Genomic DNA, 22663 nt, shown 5'->3' with positions numbered 1-22663 from the left:
CCTCCCGCCACCGCTGCCTCAGTGTCCCCCGTCCTGGGAGTTTGAGCTGGTTCCGCTGCCTTTTCAGGGGTGCGGTCTGTCGGTTGCTATTTGGCAACTCTCTGCTTTCCAACCTGCTTCGTGGTGGGCTACCGAGTTTTGGGTGTAGCGGCCGTTTGGTTTCAGTTGAGCAGCTGCAATAAAGGGGAATATTTGTAGCTGGTGGCTGACAGGAGGCGTCCCTGGCGCTCTCTGAGCTTTGGTGGTTTCCTTGCAGACGTTTCACCACCCAACTAGGTAGCCTCATCAATGCAAAACCCTACTCTTTGGAGCCCTGATGATGTGACCTAGTTGGGTCATGAAAGGTTCCAAGAAAACCCCCAAGCTCAGGGAGCATTAAGGACCCCATGGTTGTCCTCCTCCTCCTCCTCCCCCCCCCCTCCTCCTCCTCCTCTCTTTCTCCTTCTAGCACTGATGATGTGACCTAGTTGGGTCATGAAATGTTCCAAGAAAACCCCCAAGCTCAGAGAGCACCAAGGACCCTCACAGTCCTCCCCCTTCTCCTCTCTGCCCTTCTAGCCCTGATGATGTGACCTAGTTGGGTCACGTGACATCTGCCAGAAGACTACCCAGCTCAAGCACCCCCTCAACTGAGCAGCTCTTTTGGAGGGGCTGCCTGCAGTCATTGTGGTCACACAAATGGAATACGTTTTTCACTTTACTAAATAAAAACAGGCCAGCTCCTGCTTTCTTCCTTTCTCTGTGTCCTCAGGGTCAACTGAGTGGTGCAAATGGGTGTGGAGACATTTCCCTTCTTCTGCTCTGACTGGATGGTGGGGAAGGGGAGGATTTATACTCCTTGCAGACAGCTGGTCATTTGCATTCCTTTCGGAGAGTCGTTGAGGCCACTTGGAGGTTTATCTGTGTCCTCATGGGACTTTCTTATTATTCTTTGAAGACATTTCCCTTCTCATCCCAGAAGCTTCTTCAGCTCTGACTGGATGGTGGGGAAGGGAAGGATTTATACTCCTTGCAGACAGCTGGTCGTTTGTCTTCTTTGAGAGAGTCGTTGAGGCCACTTGGAGGTTTATCTGTGTCCTCCGGGTCACCAGAATGATGCAAATGGGTGTGGAGCCTCCTTGCAACTGCTGAAGAGACTGTGTTGTTCCAAGAAGTCTCCACACTCATTTGCACCACTCGGATGACCCCGAGGACACAGATAAACCTCCAAGCAGCCTCAACGACTCTCCAAAAGGATGCAAATGACCAGCCGTCTGCAAGGAGTATAAATCCTCCCCTTCCCCGCCATCCCGTCAGAGCGGAAGAAGCTTCCGGGATGAGAAGCAAAACGTCTTTCAAAGAAAGACGAGAAACTCCAGTTGCCTCTTGAAAAAGCACCTTGGGATGACGGAGAATCTCCGTAGACTGTCATGGCAGGTGCCCCTTTTTCTGCCCTATGGGGCTGCCCCAAGCCTTAGGGGTGGGGGCTTCGTTTCTGGGTGTGGCTTTTGAGCAGGAAGTGGCTCGCAGTTTGGGGACCCACAAACTACTTCCTGTGTTGGAAGACCCCCTTTGCTCCTGGGGGCAAAGGAGCAGGGCCTGGCTTGTTGGGTTAGTGGGAAGCTGCCCCAATTGGGCAGAGGGGGGGGGCTTTCATTGGCGTTGCATAGGAATGCAGGGGTCTTCATCCCGCCGCTTTTTGTGGGCGACCATGAGCCATCATTTTCCTCGTCCCGCAAGCCGCTCGGCGGAACGAGCGAAGCCTTCAAGGGGTGCCTGGGAAGCCGTGCGACCCCCCCCCCTTCCCCAAATGCAGTGAACCCATTCCCCCCTTTGTCCCTTCCCCCCGCCCTCTTCGCAGGGGTTTTGCCGTCGGCATCTACACCACCAACTCCCCCGAGGCCTGTCACTACGTTGCCGAGAACTGCGGGGCCAACATCATTGTGGTGGAGAACGACAAGCAGCTGCAGAAAATCCTGGAGGTGAGAAGCCAGATTCCAGGGCTTTTAAAGGGGGCCTGGGAGGTCTTCTAGTCCACCCTCCGGCCCAGGAAAAAGGACCACTATCGAAGCCTTCCGGGGATGGCGCAGCGATATCTCTGGGAGTTTGGAAGGTCCACCAAACCTTTGGAGACTGGAGATTGGCTGTCCCAGCAACTTTAAGATGGGTGGACCTCAACTCCCAGAATTCCCCAGCCAGCCATGCTGGCTGGGGAATTCTGGGAATTGAGGTCCACTCATCTTCCAGGGGGGGTAAGATAAAGAAATATGGATTTAGAAGGATGCTTAAGAGCGAACAGAGCATGAGCTGGCTGGGGAATTCTGGGAATTGAGGTCCACTCATCTTCCAGGGGGGGTAAGATAAAGAAATATGGATTTAGAAGGATGCTTAAGAGCGAACAGAGCATGAGCTGGCTGGGGAATTCTGGGAATTGAGGTCCACCCATCTTCCAGGGGGTAAGATAAACGTGGATTTAGAGGGATGCTTAAGAGCAAACAGAGCATGTGCTGGCTGGGGAATTCTGGGAGTTGAAGTCCATCCCTCTACCTGCTGCCAAGGACAAGAAACACTGCATTAAGTCCGTGTCTTTTGCACGGCTGTGTGTGGACCCACTAAAATTGGTGCGGGCCTGGCACACGCTCAAATTGTGTGGAGAGGGGCTCATTCTGAAATGGATTGGTTTATTCAACGTATTTTCGTGCTGCCACCAGAACAGAAGAATGTTCAGTAGCTTGCCTTGTAGAAAAAAAAGCCCAGGACAGGTAGTCCTCAACTTACGACCAGAACCGAGCCCAAACTTTGTGTTGCTAAGCGAGACAGTGAGGGAATGTTGCCCCATTGTACCACCTTTCTTGTCACAGTGGTTATTAAGTAAGTCACTGTAGCTCTTAAATTAGTAACACGGTCGTTAAGTGAATACGGCTTCCCCCATTGGCTCTGCTTGTCGGGAGGTCGCAAAAGGGGGGTCACGTGACCCCTGGGACAGGGCGACCGTCGTAAATGCGAACCAGTTGCCAAGCATCTGAATTTTGATCCCGTGGCCGTGGGGAGGCTGCAACGGTCGTACGTGGGGAAAATGGTCATAATTCACTTTTTTCAGTGCCGTCGTAACTTTGAACCGTCACTGAATGAACTGTTCTAAGTCATTTGTCTGAAATGGGATAGGGTTTCCTGCCTGAGCAGGAGGTTGGATTAGATGACCTCCAAGGTCCTTTCCAACTTTAGTAGTAGTAGTAGTAGTAGTAGTAGTAGTAGTAGTAGTAGTAGTAGTAGTAGTAGTAGTAGTAGGGGGTTGGACTAGATGACCTCCAAGGTCCCTTCCAACTTTATTATTATTATTAGTAGTAGTAGTAGTAGTAGTAGTAATATTGGTATTATTATTAGTATTAGTATTATTATTAATTGAGGATTACTTGTATAAAAGACATCCAAAGCAAAATAAGAATACAACTCTAGGAATATATACATACATACATACATACATACATACATACATACATACATACATACATAGTCCTCATTTAGCGACTGTTGGCCGTTGCAAAGTAACCTCGCAGCCAATCCTGGCCTTTGTGACCTTTGTGCGTCTGGGAAGCTGAAATTGGATCGTTCAGTGTGAGGGCCGGTCTCACTTAGTGGCCAGCAAAGGATTTTGCAGTGGTCTGTCCGGGGCCACCGCTGAGATCCAGTGCCCCCAATGGCTTGGCTTCTGACTTGGAGGGGGGGGGAGGCTGAACTTCAGAGTCAGTGACTTTGGGGCGTTGTTGGGGGTCCCAGTGAAGACATTTGTGCTGAGGCTTCTCTTGTTCCCCCCCCCTCCCAGGTGGAGAAAAAGCTCCCCTTGCTGAAAGCCATCATCTACTACAACGAGGACATCAAAGAAAAAAGGCCAAACCTCTACAGCGTGAGTACCTCCCCTTCCTTGAACGGGGGGGCTGGACTAGAAGACCTCCGAGGTCCCTTCCAGCTCTATCTTATTCCTATTCCTTTCCGTTGGTCCTCGACATACGACCGGAATTTCCATAGCTACACAAGGCAGCGGTTGAGCGAGCCCCACGTGTGTGATTTTATGGAGGTTTTTTTCTTCTTCTCACGGTTGTTAAGCAAAGCACTTAAGCCGTTGTTAAGTGAATCACTCGGTCATTAAGCAGATATGGCTTCCCTTTCCCCTCCCCCCCCTTGACTTTGCTTGCTAAGAAAGCTGGCAGTGGCAATCCTTGGACCCCGAGACCCTGCAGCTCTCGTAAATACAAGTTAGTCCTCGACTTACAACGGCTCAAAGTTACAACGGCACTGGAAAAAGTGACTTGGGACTGTTTTTCACGCTTACGACCGTCGCAGCCTCCCCACGGGCGTGGGATCAGAATTCAGATGCCTGGCAACTGACTCATATTTACGACGAGTGGCAGTGTCCCGTGATCCTCTTTTACAACGTTATTGCAAGCTGGATTCGTTTAACAGCTGTGTTACTCAATGACTGCAGTGATTCGCTTAACGACAGTGGCATGAAAAGTTGTAAAATGGGGCAAAATTCACGTAACATTTCATTTTGTCATTAAGTGGAGCACTGAGTTTTGGCCCCTTTTACGACCTCTCTTGCCACGATGGTTAAGTGAACCTGGCTTGTCAGAAGGTCGCAAAAGCGGGGGTCGCATGATCCTGGGACACCGCAACCGTCATAAGTACAAGCCAGTTGCCAAGCATTTGAACGCAGATCACATGACCACAGGGATGCTGCAAAGGGCGTAACCGTGAAAAGGAAGCCACATTTTTCAGTGCCGCGGTAACTTTGAACGGTCGCTAAACAAACGGTTGCAAGTCGAGGACTTGCCTGTAGATGACCGTGGGCACGCTGCAACCGTCGTACATTTGAGGACCTTTTTCCCAGGGCTGTTGTAACTTCGGTGGCCCAACAAACGGTTGTAAGGTGAGAACCACTGTTGTCCTTGTCCTACTTCCTCCAGATCTCTCTTGGAGGAAATACTTCCTCACTAGATCGGGAGATCCCAGGGATCGGGAGAGGCCCGGGATCCTGCAGGGAAGCGTCGCGCTCTGAGTGGACCCGTTGGGCAGAGGGCTGGAGTGGCCAGTGGGTAGCATCCCGCAGGGCCGTAAATGCCGTGGATTGCATAAAGGGAGGGAGGGGGGGAAAGTCAGCTGTTTCCCTGAAAGGGGAGGGGGCTAAAAGCCTGCACCCCACACGCTCCGATGCACGAACGTGGACGTGGCCCCCTCTTTTCACCCAGGGCTGTGGGGTTTTTTTTTTCCTGCCGGTCAGTGGGACGAATTCATGGCTCTGGGCAGCTCCGTGCCGGATGATCAGCTGGACAAGATCCTGGCCGGCCTGAAGCCCAGCCAGTGCTGCACCATCATCTACACGTCGGGGACCACGGGGAACCCCAAAGGAGTCATGCTCAGCCACGACAACGTGAGTGCCTGCTTGCCTGGGGCCCCCTCCGTGTGTGTGTGTATGTGTCTGTCTGTCTATGACGGGTAGGCAACCTTGCCTCTTTTATGACTCGTGGACTTCAACTCCCAGAATTCCTGAGCCAGCATAATATCAGCACTACGTAATCGAAGCCAAAAACTGAATTCCCCTCCCCTGAGCACACAGTATCAAAGCACAATTCCCTCCTGTAACTAACAGCCATAAATCACATTCTTCAATTGGTTTGAAATGCAGGCTTTCCACCCAGTTCTTCAACACGCCATTCCTTATCGTCTCTTATTACAAGCAGCCTTGGTTCTCCCCATTATACAGTATCGGTTTGTCTAACTCAGGTGTAGGCAACCTTGGCTCTTTTATGACTGGTGGACTTCAACTCCCAGCATGGCTGGCTCAGGAATTCTGGGAGTTGAAGTCCACGAGTCATAAAAGAGCCAAGGTTGCCTACCCCCTGGTCTAGGATAATTCGCAGCGGGACAAGAGCAGCACTAATATCAAAGAAATGGTGGAATAGACTCACTAAAGAAAGGATACAAAGCGAGGGCCAGAATACAATGGGTGTGAGTGACAAAAAGTAAAACCTATATTTTTTAGAATTTATTTTAAAGAATTAAATGGAATTGTTCAATTTTCCCCGTGGTGAGTTTGTCGCATTCCTCCTGTGTCCCCTCTGGCGGGAATGGCTCCCTCCGGCCTCGTCCGTCGCATAAGGGCTTTTCAGGCGGCGCTAAGTGATCAGCCGTAAGTCAAGGACTTCCCTGTATCTCTCGTTTTTTTCTCCTGAGATGCAGAGCTTTGCAGGAGCAAAGGAGATCATGCCAAGTTTCCTGCTTTTTACTGTATTGGTGCATTTTAATATTTAAATTAGGGTCTACGGAGAATCTCCGTCGTCCGGGTGTTTTTCCAAAGGGCAACAGGCTCTGTTTTTCCTTGAAGATGTTTCGCTTCTTCGCTTCTGAAGAACTGAAGAAGATTCTTGGATGAGAAGTGAAATGTTTTCAAGGAAAACTGTGAGAGGGACCTCGGAGTCCTGGTGGACAATCACTTAAATAGGAGCCAGCCGTGTGCGGCAGCTGCCAAAAAAGCCAACACAGTGCTGGGCTGCATTGACAGAGGGAGAGAATCAAGATCACGTGAAGTGTTAATACCACTTTACAAGGCCTTGGTAAGGCCCCACTTGGAATACGGCATCCAGTTTTGGTCACCACGATGTAAAAAAGATGTCGAGACTCTAGAAAGAGTGCAGAGAAGAGCAACAAAGATGATTAGGGGACTGGAGGGTAAAACATACGAGGAACGGTTGCTGGAATTGGGAATGTCTAGTTTAAGGAAGAGAAGGACGAGGGGGGACACGATAGCAGTCTTCCAGTATCTCAGGGGCTGCCCCAAAGAAGAGGGAGTCAATCTATTCTCCAAAGCACCTGAGGGCAGGACAAGAAGCAACGGATGGAAATTCATCAAGGAGAGAAGCAACCTAGAACTAAGGAGAAACTTCCTGACAGTGAGAACGATTAACCAGCGGAACAACCTGCCCCCAGAAGCGGTGAATGCTCCAACACTGGAAGTTTTTAAGAAGAGATTGGATAGCCATTTGTCCGAAATGGTATAGGTTTACCTGCCTGAGCAGGGGGTTGGACTAGATGACCTCCAAGGTCCCTTCCAACTTTATTATTATTATTATTATTATTATTATTATTATTATTATTAGTAGTAGTAGTAGTAGTAGTAGTAGTAGTAGTAGTAGTAGTAGTAGTAGTAGTAGTAAAAACAAAGTCCAGTTGCCCTTTGGAAAAGCACCTTTGGGCCATTTAAATGAGGGCCTGGCGAAACTTGAAATATTCGCCCTGAAATAAACCTTGAACATGTTGTAAAGCTTCTCCCGTCCCTTCTCTGACTGACATGGTTTGAATGGCATTCGCTGGTTTTTACCTGAAGGGAGCAAGGATTCCTCTCCTTTCGTAATTCAGTTTTTCAGATCCTTGTGGACACTCAGGCCCTAAAGATGCTTGTTCAGAAGTGGATTTCCTTGTTTTATCTTTGAAGACGTTTCGCTTCTCATCTCAGAAGTTTCTTCAGCTCTGACCGGATGCGGGGAAGGGAAGGATTTATACTCCTTGCAGACAGCCGGTCATTTGCCTTCTTTTAGAGAGTCATTGAGGCCACTTGGCAGTTTATCTGTGTCCTCAAGGTCAGGTGAGTGGTGCAAATGGGTGTGGAGCCTTCTTGCAACAACACAGTCCCTTCAGCAGTTGCAAGGAGGCTCCACACCCATTTGTGCCCCTCAGCTGACCCTGAGGACACAGATAAACCTCCAAGTGGTCTCAATGACCCTCTAAAAGGAGGCAAATGACCAGCTGTCTGCAAGGAGTATAAATCCTTCCCTTCCCCACCATCCGGTCAGAGCTGAAGAATCTTCTTGGATGAGAAGCGAAAGGTCTTCAAAGGAAAAACAAGGAAGTCCAGTTGCCTCCTGAAAAAGTACCTTTGGGACAACCATAGACTTGGGTGACTGAGAATCTCCATGGACACTCAGGCCCCAAACCTTTGTGCGTTTGTGTTTCCTTGCGGGGGCCCTAATAGCCAAAGGTGGCCTGAGGTTCCTCCGTGGGGGCTGGAGGTCCCTCCGTGGCAGCCATGCCGTCTTTGTCTTGCAGATCACGTGGACGGCCAGGGCGGCCGGAGAGTATGTGCACCTGAAGACGCCCTTGGAGGGCCAGGAGAGCGTGGTCAGCTACCTGCCGCTGAGCCACGTCGCCGCGCAGATGATTGACATCTGGCTGCCCATCGCGTTCGGCGTGGAGACGTACTTTGCTCAGCCTGACGCGCTGAAGGTGAGTTGGCAGCTCCTGCTTTTTTTCCCTTGAGGAGGCCGAGGTGGTTTTTGCGGGGTTATCCTTTTATATCACCCCCCCAATGACAGAGCTGGAGGGGGCCTCGAAGGTCTTCTAGCCCAGCCCCCTGCTCAAGAAGAAAACTCTATGCGATTCCAGACAAGTGGCTGTCCAATCCCTTCTTAAAAACCTCCAGGGATGGAGCACCCACACTTTCTGGAGGCAAGCCCTTCCGCTGGTTAATTGTTCTAACAACAGTGACCTTGCAAGGTGGGCTGGACAGTGCTTGTCAGAGTTGAAAGAGGAGTAACTTATCGCCTTAATTTGAGCTCAGCTTCTAGTGACCTCTTGTGGGATTTCCTAGTGGTGCACCATCCTGGTGTTTGGGGATCAGCTGAGATTGGCTAGCTGCTGCCCCCTAGTGGGGAAAGCAAAAGTTCCCTTAAGTACAACTCGATTCCTTGTTATAGACCACAGGTCGGCAACGCGCAGCTCTTTGAGCCTTCTCCTGTGGCTCTTAGCCTCCTTGCCATTTGCAGAGACAGAGGCACTTGCGCTTCCCTTCTCTCTCTCTCTCTCTCTGTGTGTGTGTTTGTGTGCGTGTGTGCATATGTAAAAAAGTGGTCTCACACTGTCCTCTGATGAGCTGACAAGCTTATTGGGCGGGGCTCCTCCCTTTGCTGCGTCTCTGCAGGAAGCAGGAAGGGCAGGAGAGAGCCAGCCCAATAAGAATGTGTATCAGCTTGTTGGAGAACAGCGTGAAGCCAGCTTGCCAGGTGAGCAGAAGATCGGAGAGAGGGAGAGAGAGGGGGGGAGAGAGGGAGAGAGAGGGGGAGAGAGAGAGAGAAAGAGGGAGAGGAAAGAGAGAGAGGGGGGAGAGAGAGGGGGGAGAGGAAAGAGAGAGGGAGAGGGAGAGGAAAGAGAAAGAGAAAGGGAGAGGAAAGAGGGAGAGGAAAAAGGGAGAGAGGGAGAGGAACGGGAGAAAGGGGGAGAGGAAAGAGAGAGGGAGAGAGGGAGAGGAAAGAGGGAGAGAGAGGGAGAGGAAAGGGAGAGAAAGAGGAAAGAGAGAGTGTGAGAAAACTCATGCACAGCAGCATCTATTTCTTTTTAATTAAACTCTTCAATCACGCTCCCGTGCACGCACACAAATTTTGCAGCTCCCAGTGTTTTCTTTTCTCTGGGAAACGGGTCCAAGTGGCTCTTTGAGTGTTTAAGGTTGCCTACCCCTGTTATAGGCCGATCTCGTTTTACATCTGCTCTGTTGAGTGATCGCTTGAAATTGCAACAGTGCTGGAAAAGTAACATTATGACAGGTCTTTGCACGCATAACTCCTGCAGCATCCCACAGTCGCCCAGTCGCCATTTGTGACCTTCCCAGCCGGCTTCTGACATGCAGAGTCAATGGAGAAGCCGGCAGTAAAATCGCAACCCCTGGTCACGCCGAGGTCTCTGGCTTAATGGGAAGTGACATCAGTCTGTCACAGTCAGACCGTGTTTCATTTTAACAACTGGGTCACTTAACAACAGGGTGGCTAGTCCCCGTTGTAATCATTAAGCGAGCATGCCTGTCTAAGTTTTGACAGTGATGCAGAACTGTTTCTTCCAGGATATGTTTTCACTTCCCAGTTGATACTTTGGCTGTGGGATTTCCTGGTGGTCTCTCATCCATACGTTAGCCACGTTGATTTCTGCTTAGCATTTTTCTGATATGCTGAGGTCAGCCAGGTGTTGCTGCCACAAACCCTTAATTTAGTAGCAAAGACCCCCTGAGGGAGATGGTTGACTAAGATAGGAAAGATGGGTGGATGGGGAGAGAGAGATAATAGACAGATGGTAGATAGATAGATAGATAGATAGATAGATAGATAGATAGATAGATAGACAGACAGACAGACAGACAGACAGACAGACAGACAGACAGACAGACAACAATAACAACAACAACAAAACAACAACAACAATAATAATAATAGTTGGAAGGGACCCTTGGAGATCTTCTAGTCCAACCCCTTGCTCAGGCAGGAAACCCTATACCCATTTCAGACAAATGGTTGTCCAGTCTTTTCTTATGTATCTATATGTAGATATAGATAGATGATAGATAGATAGATAGATAGATAGATAGATAGAGAGAGAGAGAGAGAGAGAGAGAGAGAGAGAGAGACATGGATAGATGGACAAACATATAAACAGACAGAGAGATGGACTGATAAATGGATGGATGGATGGATGGATGGATGGATAGATAGACATGGATAGATGGACAAACATATAAACAGATAGACAGAGAGATGGACTGATAAATGGATGAATGGATGGATGGATGGATAGATAGATAGATCAGTGGTTCTCAACCTGTGGGTCGGGACCCCATTTGGGGTCAATTGACAATTTCACGGGGGTCACCAAGCAAGGCTGTCCGCCATTTTTTTTGTCCGCCATTTTTTTCCCCCTTTTCCGGCGGGTGCCTTACCTCCCTTGGGCTGGGCCAGCTGGTGGTCGGCCTGCTCCGTCTCTGCCGCTTGCCAGCTACGCCTCGGCCGGCGCAGGGGGTGGAACCATGTATGCACGGCGCTCCCCGGCAGGGAAAGTCCTCGACTTACGACCGGTTGGGTAGTCCTCGACTTACGACCGGTTGGGTAGTCCTCGACTTACGACCGGTTGGGTAGTCCTCGACTTACGACCGGTTTAGTCCTCGACTTACGACCGGTTTAGTCCTCGACTTACAACCGGTTGGGGTCGCGGCATTAAAAAGGTTGAGAACCACTGAGATAGATAGATAGAGACACACAGACGTATAGATGGACAAACATAATCAGATGAATAGACAGATGGATAGATGGATAGATAGATGATATAGATAGATGTAGAGAGAGAGAGATAGGCAGGCAGATAGACGGACAGAGAGACGTATAGATAGATGAAAGCAACATCCCAAAAGGGGGGGCAGAACCTCAATATTCCCGGTGGCTTGTGGTGGGTTTTTCTCCTGTGCCTCCTTCCCCCCCCCTCTTGAATCGGCTTCCCTGCCAGCGCTCCGGTTATCCCCCAACCGTCTCCTTTGTCTTGGCCTGGCAGGGCAGTCTGGTGGAGACCCTCCGGGAAGTGAGACCCACGGCGTTCATGGGCGTCCCCCGCGTGTGGGAGAAGATGCAGGAGCAGATGAAGTCCGTGGGGGCCAAGTCCTCCATGCTGAAGAAGAAGATTGCCGTCTGGGCCAAAGCCGTGGGGCTGGAGACCAACCTGAAGCGCATGAACGGGTACGAGGCTGGGCGGGGGAGTCCTCCGCTGCCTGGGTGCCGCTAGTGGCTGAGATGCACCCCCTGTTTTTATGGGTCTGGGACATGGAAAAGCCCCCTCCCACTGAGAGAGACGAGACCACAGTAGTGGCTTTTGATAGGTGCAAAAGTGGGGTCAGGGAGATCTTAAGCTTGGGACCTTTGCTGGTCCCTCAAATTAAGGGTCAGGAGGGAGGCAGGAGCAGCCTGGGCAGCATCTGCAAGGCACGACCCTTTCAGGACCATCCCCAGCTCTCAGGCCCCCCCTCCCCATTTCTGAGTTCACCATGTCAGCCGGATACAGTGGTTGCCCCCAGCTGGGTAGATGACCTGTTCAAAACAGGTGCACCCCCTTGTGGACAAAGCAGGGAATTTAATAATAAATAATAATAATAATAATAATAATAATAATAATAATAATAATAATAATACAATAATAATATAGCCATAATAATAATAATAATAATAACAACAATAATAATATAACAATAATAATAACAAATAATAATAATATAACAATAATAATGACTATGATGATGATAATAATAATAGAGTTGGAAGGGATCTCGGAGGTCTTCTAGTGCAACCCCCTGCTCAGGCAGGAACCCCTACACCCCTGAGGACACCACCCTGGGTTGCTGAGCCTGTTAAGTGGTAGTCAAGGCAAGGCTGGGCTCTGGAGCGTCCTTTATTGCAGGGCTTTTCAATCTTTTCACCCATTGTACCACTTTTAGGATATGGCAACATCCGAGTACCACCAGTCGCCTAGCAAGGTGTCAAAAACCTGATCACTAAAAAAAAAAAAAAAAAAGGGAAAAAAGTGATAAAGTACAGGTAGTCCTTGACTTACAACAGTTCGCTTAGTGACTGAAGTTATAATGGCCCTGAAAAAAGTGCCCCCCCAAGCCACAGCCGAGCAAGACACCTGCCTGCCCGCCCGGCAGCGCTCTTCCTCCTGTCCGAGGTTTTCATTGTTGTGAGCATTTCTGTTGAGGATTGGCAGCGGGGGTGGGGTGGGGGGTGTTTGGTTTTTACCACCCCCCCCCCCCGTCTGCTGGGTGGTTGCAGCAGGTTTTGGTCACTTCACATGACCCTGGGACACTGTGACCGTCATAAAGGTGAATCAGTTGCCAGGCATCTGAATGTAAATCACAAGACCCTGGAGAGGCTGCAACATTCCAGCTGATCGGTGCTTCTTCTGGGCTCAGCAGAAGGGCCAGGATCAGCGCCGAGCTCCAGCTGGAGCCTGGCGCTTATCCTGGCACTTCCACTGAGCCCTGACAGCCCCGAAGAAGCGCCGATCAGCTGGAAAGCGGCACTGATCCTGGCGCTTCCGCTGAGCCCTGACAGCCCTGCAGCTCCAGCCGTCTCTCGCTCAGGCTTGTGCGGTGCTACCACCGGTCCAGCTCATTCCCCTCCCCCGCTACCCCTTTTCTAGGATGGTCGCGTACCACCTGCCAGGTGCCCATGTGCCACAGGTGGTACCCCTACCACTGGTTGAAAAGCCCTGCTGTAGAGGTTCACTTAGCAACTAAAAGGTCACATAAAAGACCACCTGCAGAGCTTTTCAAGCCACACACAGGCAGTCCTTGACTTAACGACCGCAATGGAGCCCCAAATTTCTGTTGTTAAGTGAGGCTTAACAAATGCCTGACATTTTCACACTAAAGGAGGGTTGCAGCATTCGGACGCTTGGCGACTGCTTCACATTTATGACCTTTGCAGCGTCCCGGGGTCGGGTGGTCCCCCTTTTGCGACCTTCTGACCAGTGAAGTCCATGGGGAAGCCAGATTCGCTTAACGACCGTGTTGACTGACTTAACTACAGAGGTTCACTTAACTGTGGCAAGAACGGTCTTGCTTAACAACAGAAATTTTGCCCTCGGTTGTGGTCGTAAGCCGAGGACTACCTGCATTTCCGTGTTTCCCATTTGGCTGGCTGCTGGGGAATTCTGGGAGCCAAAGTTCCGACGTCTGTTGAGAAACTCCTTTTTGTTCCGAACTTGACATAACACGAAGTGCTTCCTTCTTCATTGGGAATGCAAAGCCGTCGCCTGCCCCAAGCTTGTATTTTTCTTAAATACAAACAAAGCTTTTCTCTGGCCTCGATGACGTTTGTTGTGGAAATAGAGATGGTGTCACTAAGACCTGTAAGGTAACACCCTCTGTTGAAATCCTGGGCTGCTTTCCTGCACTCTCCCTGTGCCTGTTGGACTCGGTTACCCAGGGACTCTTGTCGTGCTGAGCTTTTAGAAGAGGAGAAGAGAATAGAAGAGTAGAGAAGAGAAAATAGAATACAGAATATGAATAGAAGAGAATAATAAAATAGAACAGGAAACAGAATAGAAAGAATGCAGAATAGAATAGAATAGAATAAAGAATAGAATAAATAGAATAGAGAATAGAAAACAAAATGCAGAATTGAATAGAATAGAGAAGAGAATAGAGAAGAGAAAACAAAATGCAGAATCAAATCGAATAGAGAATAGAATAGAACAGTGGTGGCGAACTTATGGCATGCGTGCCAGAGGCGGCACTCGGAGCCCTCTCTGTGGGCACACATGTTGTTGCCCGAGCACTGCCTCCCCCTGCGGCCCCCTCCTCATCAACAGCCCCCCTGGAGGAGAGTCACTCCCAGGCACAGCCCGCATGGAGCAGCGCAGCCAAGGACATAGCCGGGCAGCAGGGACAAGACTCCGCTCTCATGCCCCATAGCGTGCAGATGCTGCTGCGGGGTGTGGGCAGAGGGCATGGTGCCATGGCGCTGCAGGGCTGCCTGGGCGATCTGTGGCGGGCCATGGAGGCGGTGCATGGCCCTATGGGTGGGCGGGGGCGGAGCAGGCAGGGCGGGAGGCGGAGCGGGGACGGGGTGGTTTTTGGGCACTCGGTCTCTAAAAGGTTCGCCATCACTGGAATAGAGAATAGAATAGAGAATAGAAAACAAAATGCAGAATAGAGTAGAGTAGAGTAGAGTAGAGTTGGAAGGGACCTTGGAGGTCTTTTAGTCCAACCCCCTGTTCAGGCAGGAAACCCTAGTATAGCATATCCATACCTGTGCAACAGGGGTGCTTTCCCAGGACCTGTTTCAATAAACACTCTTCCCATACCAGTGCATGCATGCGTGTGTGTGTGGGGGGGGGCAGCACAGCCCCTAAGAAGGCTGCAGCCCTTGCTGGTTGGGGAGGGGGGGGGTCTCGTTTCCTTCCCAGACGCCTGTCTACGGAGATTCTCCGTCATCCAACAGGTCACGGGAGTTGTTTCGCTTCTCATTCAAAAGACCTTTCGCTTTCCTGTCCTCCTTTCAGAGCTGAAGAAGCTTCTCGGCAGAGAAGCGAAACGTCTTCAAAGAAAAACAAGAAGGTCCAGTTGCCTCCTTGAAAAAAAGAGCGCCTTTGGGACTCTCAGCCTCATGCATACTTTTCCTGCAGGTCCATCGATCTCCCGATGAATTACCGGCTGGCGAAGGCGCTGGTTTATAAAAAGGTCCGGAAAGCCCTGGGGCTGGACCGCTGCTACCGATGTTACACGGGGGCGGCCCCCATCACAAAGGACACCCTGGAGTTTTTCCTCAGCCTGGACATTGTGATCTACGAGCTCTACGGCATGAGCGAAAGTTCAGGTCCTCACACCGTTTCCCATCAGGCATCGTACAGGATGGCAAGGTAGGCTCAGAACTGGACAGGCAGGATATATTTACTGGGGGGTGGGGAACCCCAGCTGAGCCCAAAATTTCTCCTGCAAAGTGAAACGGTTGTTACGTGGAGTTTTCCCCCTTTTACGACATTTCTTGCCCACGGTGGTTAAGTTAGTAACATGGTTGTTAAGTGAATCCGGCTTCCCCATCAACTTCGCTTGTCAGAAGGTTGTAAAAGGGGATCACGTGACACACTTCTGCGACCGCCATAAATACGAGCCACTCTCCCAGCGTCTGGATTTTGATCCCAGGGCCGTGGGGATGCTGCAAAGGGCGTAACTGTGAAAAGTGGTCCTGAGTCAACATTTTTCAGTGCCATCGTAACTTTGAACGGTCGCTCAACGAACTGTTGTAAGTTGAGGATGACTTGTACAGCCGTAATGGAGCCTGCTCGAGATGATTGGAAAATTGCGGTGGTTGCAAAGCATGGCATCACCGTGACAAAGCTGACTTTCCGACCCTTTTTTGTAGCAGTTGTTAAGTGAATGCTGCAGTCATTAACCGGAGCTATTGTTTTGGGGGCGTTTTTGCCCCAAACTGGAAATAACTGCCAATTTTCCTCAAAAACATTGTACATTGCAGTCACGTGAGCACGGGCTGCTGCAAACTGCCCTAAACCCAGGCCAGTTGCCAAGTGCCCAGGATATAAAGCCATGGCCATGGGGATGCCATCGTAAATTGGTAACCAGGTTGTAAGTACCTTTGGGGGGGGAAGGGCCTGTCCTAACTTTGAATGGTCACTATGTGGCCCGTTGTAAATTGAGGACAACCTGTATTTTCTCTTCCACCTGGGAAGAAACTTGAAGGCTTTTCTTACTTAGGAGTCTCTGAATTCCTGGGTGAATTCGTGTCCATTGCAAAATTTAAATTTCCCCGACGGAGGAGATTCCTGCACGCTCAGATGAACAAGTCCCGGGAGAGAATTCCCAGAGTCAGGAGAGATTTCCAGTCCTGTTTGGGGCCGGGTTCTTTTTCCCTGGCACGACTGGCTTTGTTGTGCCGAAATTTCTGGCTGAGATTGGAAAGCATTAGATGTGCGAGCAGATTGCTGTGTTTGTTGGGCAAACACTCAGAAAGTCTAGATTTCAAGTGTGGCGTTGGCAAGCTGTTAACATGGGCATCTTGCATTTTACATTGTACTGTTGGGAGAGTGAGCAAGCTGAAAAAAGTGGGGGGGGGACCTCTGAAATTAAAAAAAAACAAAAACCTGAAGAGAGCAAGTGCCAAGTAAAAGGACATAAATGGAAGAAATACCAAAAAAAAGATCTAAACATTTGGGTGGCTGTGTCAGAAATTCAGCGTGGCCAGCTCTTGATTTAACGGACAAAGGAACGCCTGTTAAATCAGACCCTGTGCAGATTGTTGCATCCAAACTTCTGTGTTCAATCAGGATGCGCTGTTTTGTTAAACAAGGGTCCTAAGCTTTAAATAATTAGGTTTTCTTTTATACCACCTCACATTGTGAGCGTGGAGACTCTGCTGTGCTTCTCCGCAATGGGCAGTCTGTGTGTGGGGGGCACAGTTGCCAGCCCTTGACTCTTTGCTTGACTCCTTCCTTCCCCCATCCAGCTGCGGCAAGGAGATTACAGGCTTCCGGACCATGCTTTTCAAACCAGACCAGGAAGGCGTCGGCGAGGTCTGCTTCGCCGGGCGCCATGTCTTTATGGGCTACCTGAACATGGAAGACAAAACGAAAGAAGCCGTGGACGCCGAGGGCTGGCTTCATTCCGGGGATCTGGGCCGGCACGATGAGGATGGCTTCCTCTTCATTACGGGGCGGATCAAAGGTAATCCAGTCCCCTGGGTCACGAGAGGAAATCGCCAGGGAAGATCACAAATGAGAATCCCAGGTCGCTGGGAGGCTGCAGCCATCATAAATACATACCGGTAGCCAAGTGCCTAGATTTCGATCGCGTGGCGTGAGATTGCTGCGACAGTCGTTAAGTGTGAAAACCAGTCACAAGTCACTTTTCTCCAGTACCGTTCTAATTTTGAAAAGTCACAAAGCGAACGGTTGTTAAAGTCGAGATTCCCAGTTTTACAGCAGACAAGCTGTGGTTTATCCCATAGACTGCAAGTGTGTGAATCCAGTCGCTCTTCTTGAGGTCTGACGGCACGGCCTTCGCCGTTTTTATTCCAGAGCTCATCATCACTGCGGGGGGAGAGAATATTCCCCCAGTCCCGATTGAAGATGCAGTCAAGGAGGCCGTCCCCATTCTTAGCAACGTCATGTTAGTGGGAGACAAAGCCAAATATCTCGTCATGCTGATGACCCTTAAGGTGAGCGCCGGATTTTCTCCTGCCTCCCCTAGGCACCGGGACCCCCGGGGGAGAGGGATAGGAGGGAGACGAGTCCAAGGGGCTGCCATTTTCACTCCTTCAGATCCAAATTGGGCATCCCCAGATGTGTTTAGAATAGAATAACAGAGTTGGAAGGGATTTTCGAGGTCTTCTAGTCCAGGGGTGTCAAACTTAATTTCATTGAGGGCCGCATCAGCATTGTGGTTGTCCTCGGGGGGGGACGGGTAAGTGTGGCCAGGGTGGGTGCGGCCTACTGGGTGGGCGTGGCTGGAGTAGGTGTGGCCTACTGGGTGGGCATAGCCAGCCAGGGGTGCCTGGGCAGGAGTGGGACCGGGGCAAACGCCAAGGCATGGTCCACTGGAAAAGTAGGTGAGGACCATTTGCTGGCCACTTCCAGGCGATGGTGCATTTCTTCATTCCTCACAAAGGGTGACACCTCCCCAGCATGCACCCAGGGGGCGGGGCCAATGCGCCAGGGGTCGGTCCCTTGCTGTTTCCAGACGGCCTTGTGGAGCTAAGACTGAATGTGTTTCAGCATAGATGGCCACCACAAAATTGTACATTGGCTCCCGGGAATCCTGGGTCGGGGCCAAGGCAGCGGGGGCCATTCCCTCACTGTTTCCAGGATGGCTTCGCGGGCCACATGAAACGTCATGGGCCGCATCCGGCCCCCGGGCCTTGTGTTTGACATGTCTGTTCTAGTCCAACCCCCCCTGCTCAAGCAGGAAACATGTTTCAGACAAGTGGCTGTCCAGTCTCTTCTTAAAAGCCTCCAGTGTTGGAGTACCCACAACTTCTGGAGGCAACTTCTGTTCCACTGGTTAATTGTTCTCACTGTCAGGAAAATCCTCCTTAATTCTAGATTGCTTCTCTCCTTAATGAGTTTCCATCCATTGCTTCTTGTCCTGCCTTTCTGGTGCTTTGGAGAATAGCTTGACTCCCTCTTCTTTGGGGCAACCTCTGAGATACTGGAAGACTGCTATCATGTCCCCCCCCCCCGTCCTTCTCTTCATTAAACTAGACATACCCAATTCCAGCAACCGTTCTTTATGCGTTTTAGCCTCCAGTCCCCTAATCATCTTTGTTGCTCTTCTCTGCACTCTTTTTTGCCAGATTCTAGAGCACCCTTTTGCTGTTTTAAGATGGGTGGGCTTCACATTCCTGGAATTGGCCAGCTGGGGAATTCTGGGAGTTGAAGTCCACCCGTCTTAAAGTGGCCAAGGTGGGAAAAACACTGCTCTGGGAAGGCGCTATTGAGGGTGTCAATCCAGGCAAGAGAAGTCTTCAGGAGTGGAAAAACTGAGGACTACGATCTTGAATTGAAAGCTAAAAGGGAGAGTTCACTCTTTGGTTTTGCAGAATCCTGTTCTCCTCATGCTTGACCGTTCTTTCATAAATGCTCCCAAATAGCTGCTTAGCTTAGGATAGGGTTGATTCTATGCTGGGGGGGGGGAGGAAGAAAGTCCTCCACCCCTTCGTTGCTCCACCAGTTCCTGTTGGGAAAAGATCAGATTGTTCCTGCTGAGGGTCTAGAATTGGTTTCCAGGGGGGGCAATGTTGCTGGCCTCTGCCTTGAGCTCTTACCTTGTACTCCACATTGTCTGAATGGGTGGGTGCCCATTCAGCAAGCGGGCCTGACCTAGGGAGGATTTTAGGTAGGGATAATTTTAAAAGTATTTTAATTGGAAACACAGCTTGTAATATTTGGTTTTAATTCGGCTTTTATCGGGGTTTATTTTCTGTATTTTTGTATTTTTGTATTTTGTAATTTTTTTGTATTTTGTGTATATTATTTGTTTTTAATATGCTGTGAACCGCCCTGAGTCCTATGGGAGAAGGGCGGTATACAAATTAAAATAATAAATAAATAAATAAATAAAATAAATACTCCCCCTCATCTACCCCCCCCGGGTAAACACCAGGGCAGAGCCAGCCCCCACCAGAGGGTGGCACTGCCCTCCTTCCCATGGCCACTCCAACACTCTTCTGCTTTTCTAGAGCAAGATGAACTTAGAAACGGGGATGTCGGAAGACGAACTGACGCCTGAATCCGTCGAGTTCTGCCAGAAACTGGGCAGCAAGTCCACCAAGGTCTCCGACATCGTGGGCAACAAAGACGTGGCTGTGTACACCGCCATCCAGAAGGGGGTCATGAAAGTCAACGATCATGCCACCTCCAACGCCCAGAAAATCCAGAAGTGGGTTCTGCTCAGCAAAGACTTCTCCATTCAGAGTGGCGAGCTGGGTAAGAAGCTGGTTTGGCTTCCCAGTCCTGGATGGTTCGTGGGCAGACTACTGGGCTAGGGGGTGTCGGATGGCACAGGGTGGTATTTCTCAACCTTGGCAACGTGAAGAGGGGTGGATTTCAACTCCCAGAATTCCCCAGCTAGCCATGCCATGGGGTTCAGCCCAGATCCCACTTCGCTAAGAATCTTCGCCGTTTCATTCAGAAAAGACAAGTCGTACCCAATCAGTGTTCTCTAAAAGAGATTTGTCAAGTCTTATGCGGAGAAAGGCCCAGGGATGGTTTAAATGCCCTTTACGTTGCCCATTAAAATCCCCTCTGTCCTCCGAGATGCTAAATTAAAAGAGGACCGGCCTGCTCACTTTTCCAAAAGTGAAGTCCTTGCATTACTCCAGGGCAGAATCTTCCCTTTCAAAGATTTTAAGGCGAAACTCAGGAAAGTTCAGACAATCATTTGTCTGAAATGGTAGAGGGTTTCCTGCCTGAGCAGGGGGTTGGACTAGAAGACCTCCAAGGTCCCAACTCTCCTCTTCTTCTTCTTCTTCTTCTTCTTCTTCTTCTTCTTCTTCTTCTTCTTCTTCTTCTTCTTCTTCTTCTTCTCCTCCTCCTCCTCCTCCTCCTCCTCCTCCTCCTCCTCTTCTTCTCCTCCTCCTCCTCCTCCTCCTCCTCTTTCTTTCTTCTTCTTTCTCCTCCTCATCCTGATGATGATGTTGCTGTCACTATCCATTACAAGGAGGCTCCCAACTTAGGGTGGTCCACTGTGCAGACAGCATCCATCTGGGGAGGGGGCTGGTCGCCCATTCCCCATTATGTTAAGGGAGCAAAGAGCATCCACGCTCCATCCAAACATTGCAAGACATTTCTCTGGAATCTCGGCTTTGCACAGCTTCAGAAAAAGTTGAAGGGGGGGAGAGGGCAGGGTGTGTGTGTGGAGGCCTTAGACACTAACATCTGACCACCTGTCTCTGCCTCCCAGGCCCAACCATGAAGCTGAAGAGGCCAGTGGTAACCAAGATGTACCAAGAACAGATCCAACAGCTCTACTCAGAAACACCAAATTTCTGAACGAGGACACCCGTCTCTCCGCCTGCCTCTGCCTCGAAGTCCAGCATCTTTACCGGAATCTTTTCTGTAGGCGAGGTGCACCGTCGCTTCCGTTGATAAATGAGGTTTTCAATAAAGGGTCTCCTTTTCTTGCTTTCCTCCAAGGCAGGAGACTCCTCTGCACTTCGGACTCTGGCTGTGCCAGTGGGAAGCGTACGGAAGACCCTCGCTGGCTGTTTTGACCTCAGTGTACCTTTTCCCGAAATGAATGTACCAACCTCAGGGTTTCTCTTTCCTTTCCTTCTTTCCTCATTTTATTTCTTCCTCCTATCTTTTCCTTTCCTTCCTTTTTTATTCCATTTGTTCTTTCTCCCTTCCGCTTTCCTTTCCCTTTCCTTCCCTTTTTTTCTCTTTCCCTTCCTTCCCCATCAAATATCTTTTCTTTCTTTCTTTCTTTCTTTCTTTCTTTTTCTCCCTCTCCTTCCTTCCTTCCTTCCCCTTTCTTTCTTTTTCTTTTTCTTTTCTCCAGGGGTGGGATGGGAGTTCTCTAACGAACCAAAGGAAAATACTGCAGCGATGCCACAGACTGGGTGAACTCTGTGTGTTCTTGCGGTGCCTTGGGGTAGCTCGTTGGGTGAATCTTTGCACGGGGCACTTTTTCTCCTTCCACAAGACGGCTGGTGTCCACGTTGCACACAGGGCGGGACATTTCTTATTGGCGCACTTCAGTCTCCTCACTGTTTTCACTTGGGAGGTAGGTTTACATAGCGAGGTGTGCCCAACTCTCTTCAAACAGCAGGATGTTTTTCAGCATCAGATGTTGGGGTCCACGTTGCCCCTCCTGTGCCAGGGGACAGGGGACCAGGCAGGAAGGAAGGAATGGGCAGAATATCTCCTTACAAGTGTTTTGAGAACACATTTGGAAACCTGGATGAGCATCACACTTGAACTTGGCTCTTGGGGCTCAAAGTTTAGCCTGTGCTTGTTCTGCGTGAACCATAAGACTTTAATTCCAGCCAAATTATATGGGGGGAGGGGAGGGAGAGGATTAGGCTGCTCAGCTGTGCCTTGTTCCCCTTTAAATCGACATAAAATTGCAAGTACTGCTCTGGATTCAAAAAACAAATTGCACAGAAGAGCCAAAAAGTGTGCCCTTGTGAATTTGAGCCACTTTTGTGCAAAGAGGCTTTATTTAGTTTTGATGTTTGGTAAGAATTGCGGTGCGGGTAAAGAGGCATTGAGCAAATGGGGGTGTCTGAAGAAAGCGTGGGGTGCAATCATGGATTATTTTTAATAGCGTGAGCTAAACCAAATCACTTTTAGCTTCTAGTATAAACATGGGAGCGAGGGGGGGGGGCATATTTGATAACGGTTAATAAGGCTGCTCTGTTTTCGTGGGAAGACTTAAATGCTGCCATGGAGAGCTTTTCTTCTCCCTGTAAATGTAATAATAGGAGTTCCCTGTATTTATGAATTGGGGTGCAAAGGAAACGGGTCTTTAAGGAATCAAATGTGATAATCTGTCCATATATATTAGGAGTGTTTTTTTCTGAAGTGTTTTCAAGGCTGTCCAAAGCTGTGATGGTCACCACACATTGTAATAAGGCCTGTAAGTTTAAATTATTTTGCAAAATATGCAGCTGTTGGATTAGAGCCTTTCAGACTCACCTTTTTCTTGCAAACGTGGTTATGTTACGGTGAGCTTTGCAGTTCGCCTTTCCTCTACTTAATGTTGCCCCCAAATTTTGGGGTCCGGCTTCTTGATCTTCCAGTTTCTGCAAGTGGAGTCCCAGGAAGTCATAATGCAAAAGCCAGGAGAAGGGAAGAGCCATTTTAAGTAGAAATT

At 49.8% G+C, this 22663-nt stretch overlaps 1 protein-coding gene across 1 annotated transcript in view; it reads left to right on the top strand.

The window, feature by feature from the left end:
- LOC107297556 (long-chain-fatty-acid--CoA ligase ACSBG2-like) overlaps positions 1-21102 on the top strand; it is a 31611-nt gene extending 10509 nt beyond the window's left edge. Inside the window, exons 5-14 of the mRNA XM_015826917.1 lie at positions 1841-1961; positions 3803-3883; positions 5258-5407; positions 8080-8256; positions 11335-11516; positions 14962-15195; positions 16797-17014; positions 17368-17507; positions 19527-19773; positions 20750-21102. Coding sequence (XP_015682403.1) covers positions 1841-1961; positions 3803-3883; positions 5258-5407; positions 8080-8256; positions 11335-11516; positions 14962-15195; positions 16797-17014; positions 17368-17507; positions 19527-19773; positions 20750-20838 — 1639 coding nt within the window. The 3' untranslated portion in view covers positions 20839-21102. The remainder of the gene's footprint in view (positions 1-1840; positions 1962-3802; positions 3884-5257; positions 5408-8079; positions 8257-11334; positions 11517-14961; positions 15196-16796; positions 17015-17367; positions 17508-19526; positions 19774-20749) is intronic.
- The last annotated feature ends 1561 nt before the right edge of the window (positions 21103-22663 follow it).

The sequence above is a fragment of the Protobothrops mucrosquamatus genome, unplaced genomic scaffold, assembly GCF_001527695.2.
Source record: "Protobothrops mucrosquamatus isolate PMUCROS unplaced genomic scaffold, P.Mucros_1.0 scaffold3378, whole genome shotgun sequence".
Lineage (NCBI taxonomy): Eukaryota > Metazoa > Chordata > Lepidosauria > Squamata > Viperidae > Protobothrops > Protobothrops mucrosquamatus.
This window is presented reverse-complemented; position numbering and strand designations above follow the sequence as displayed.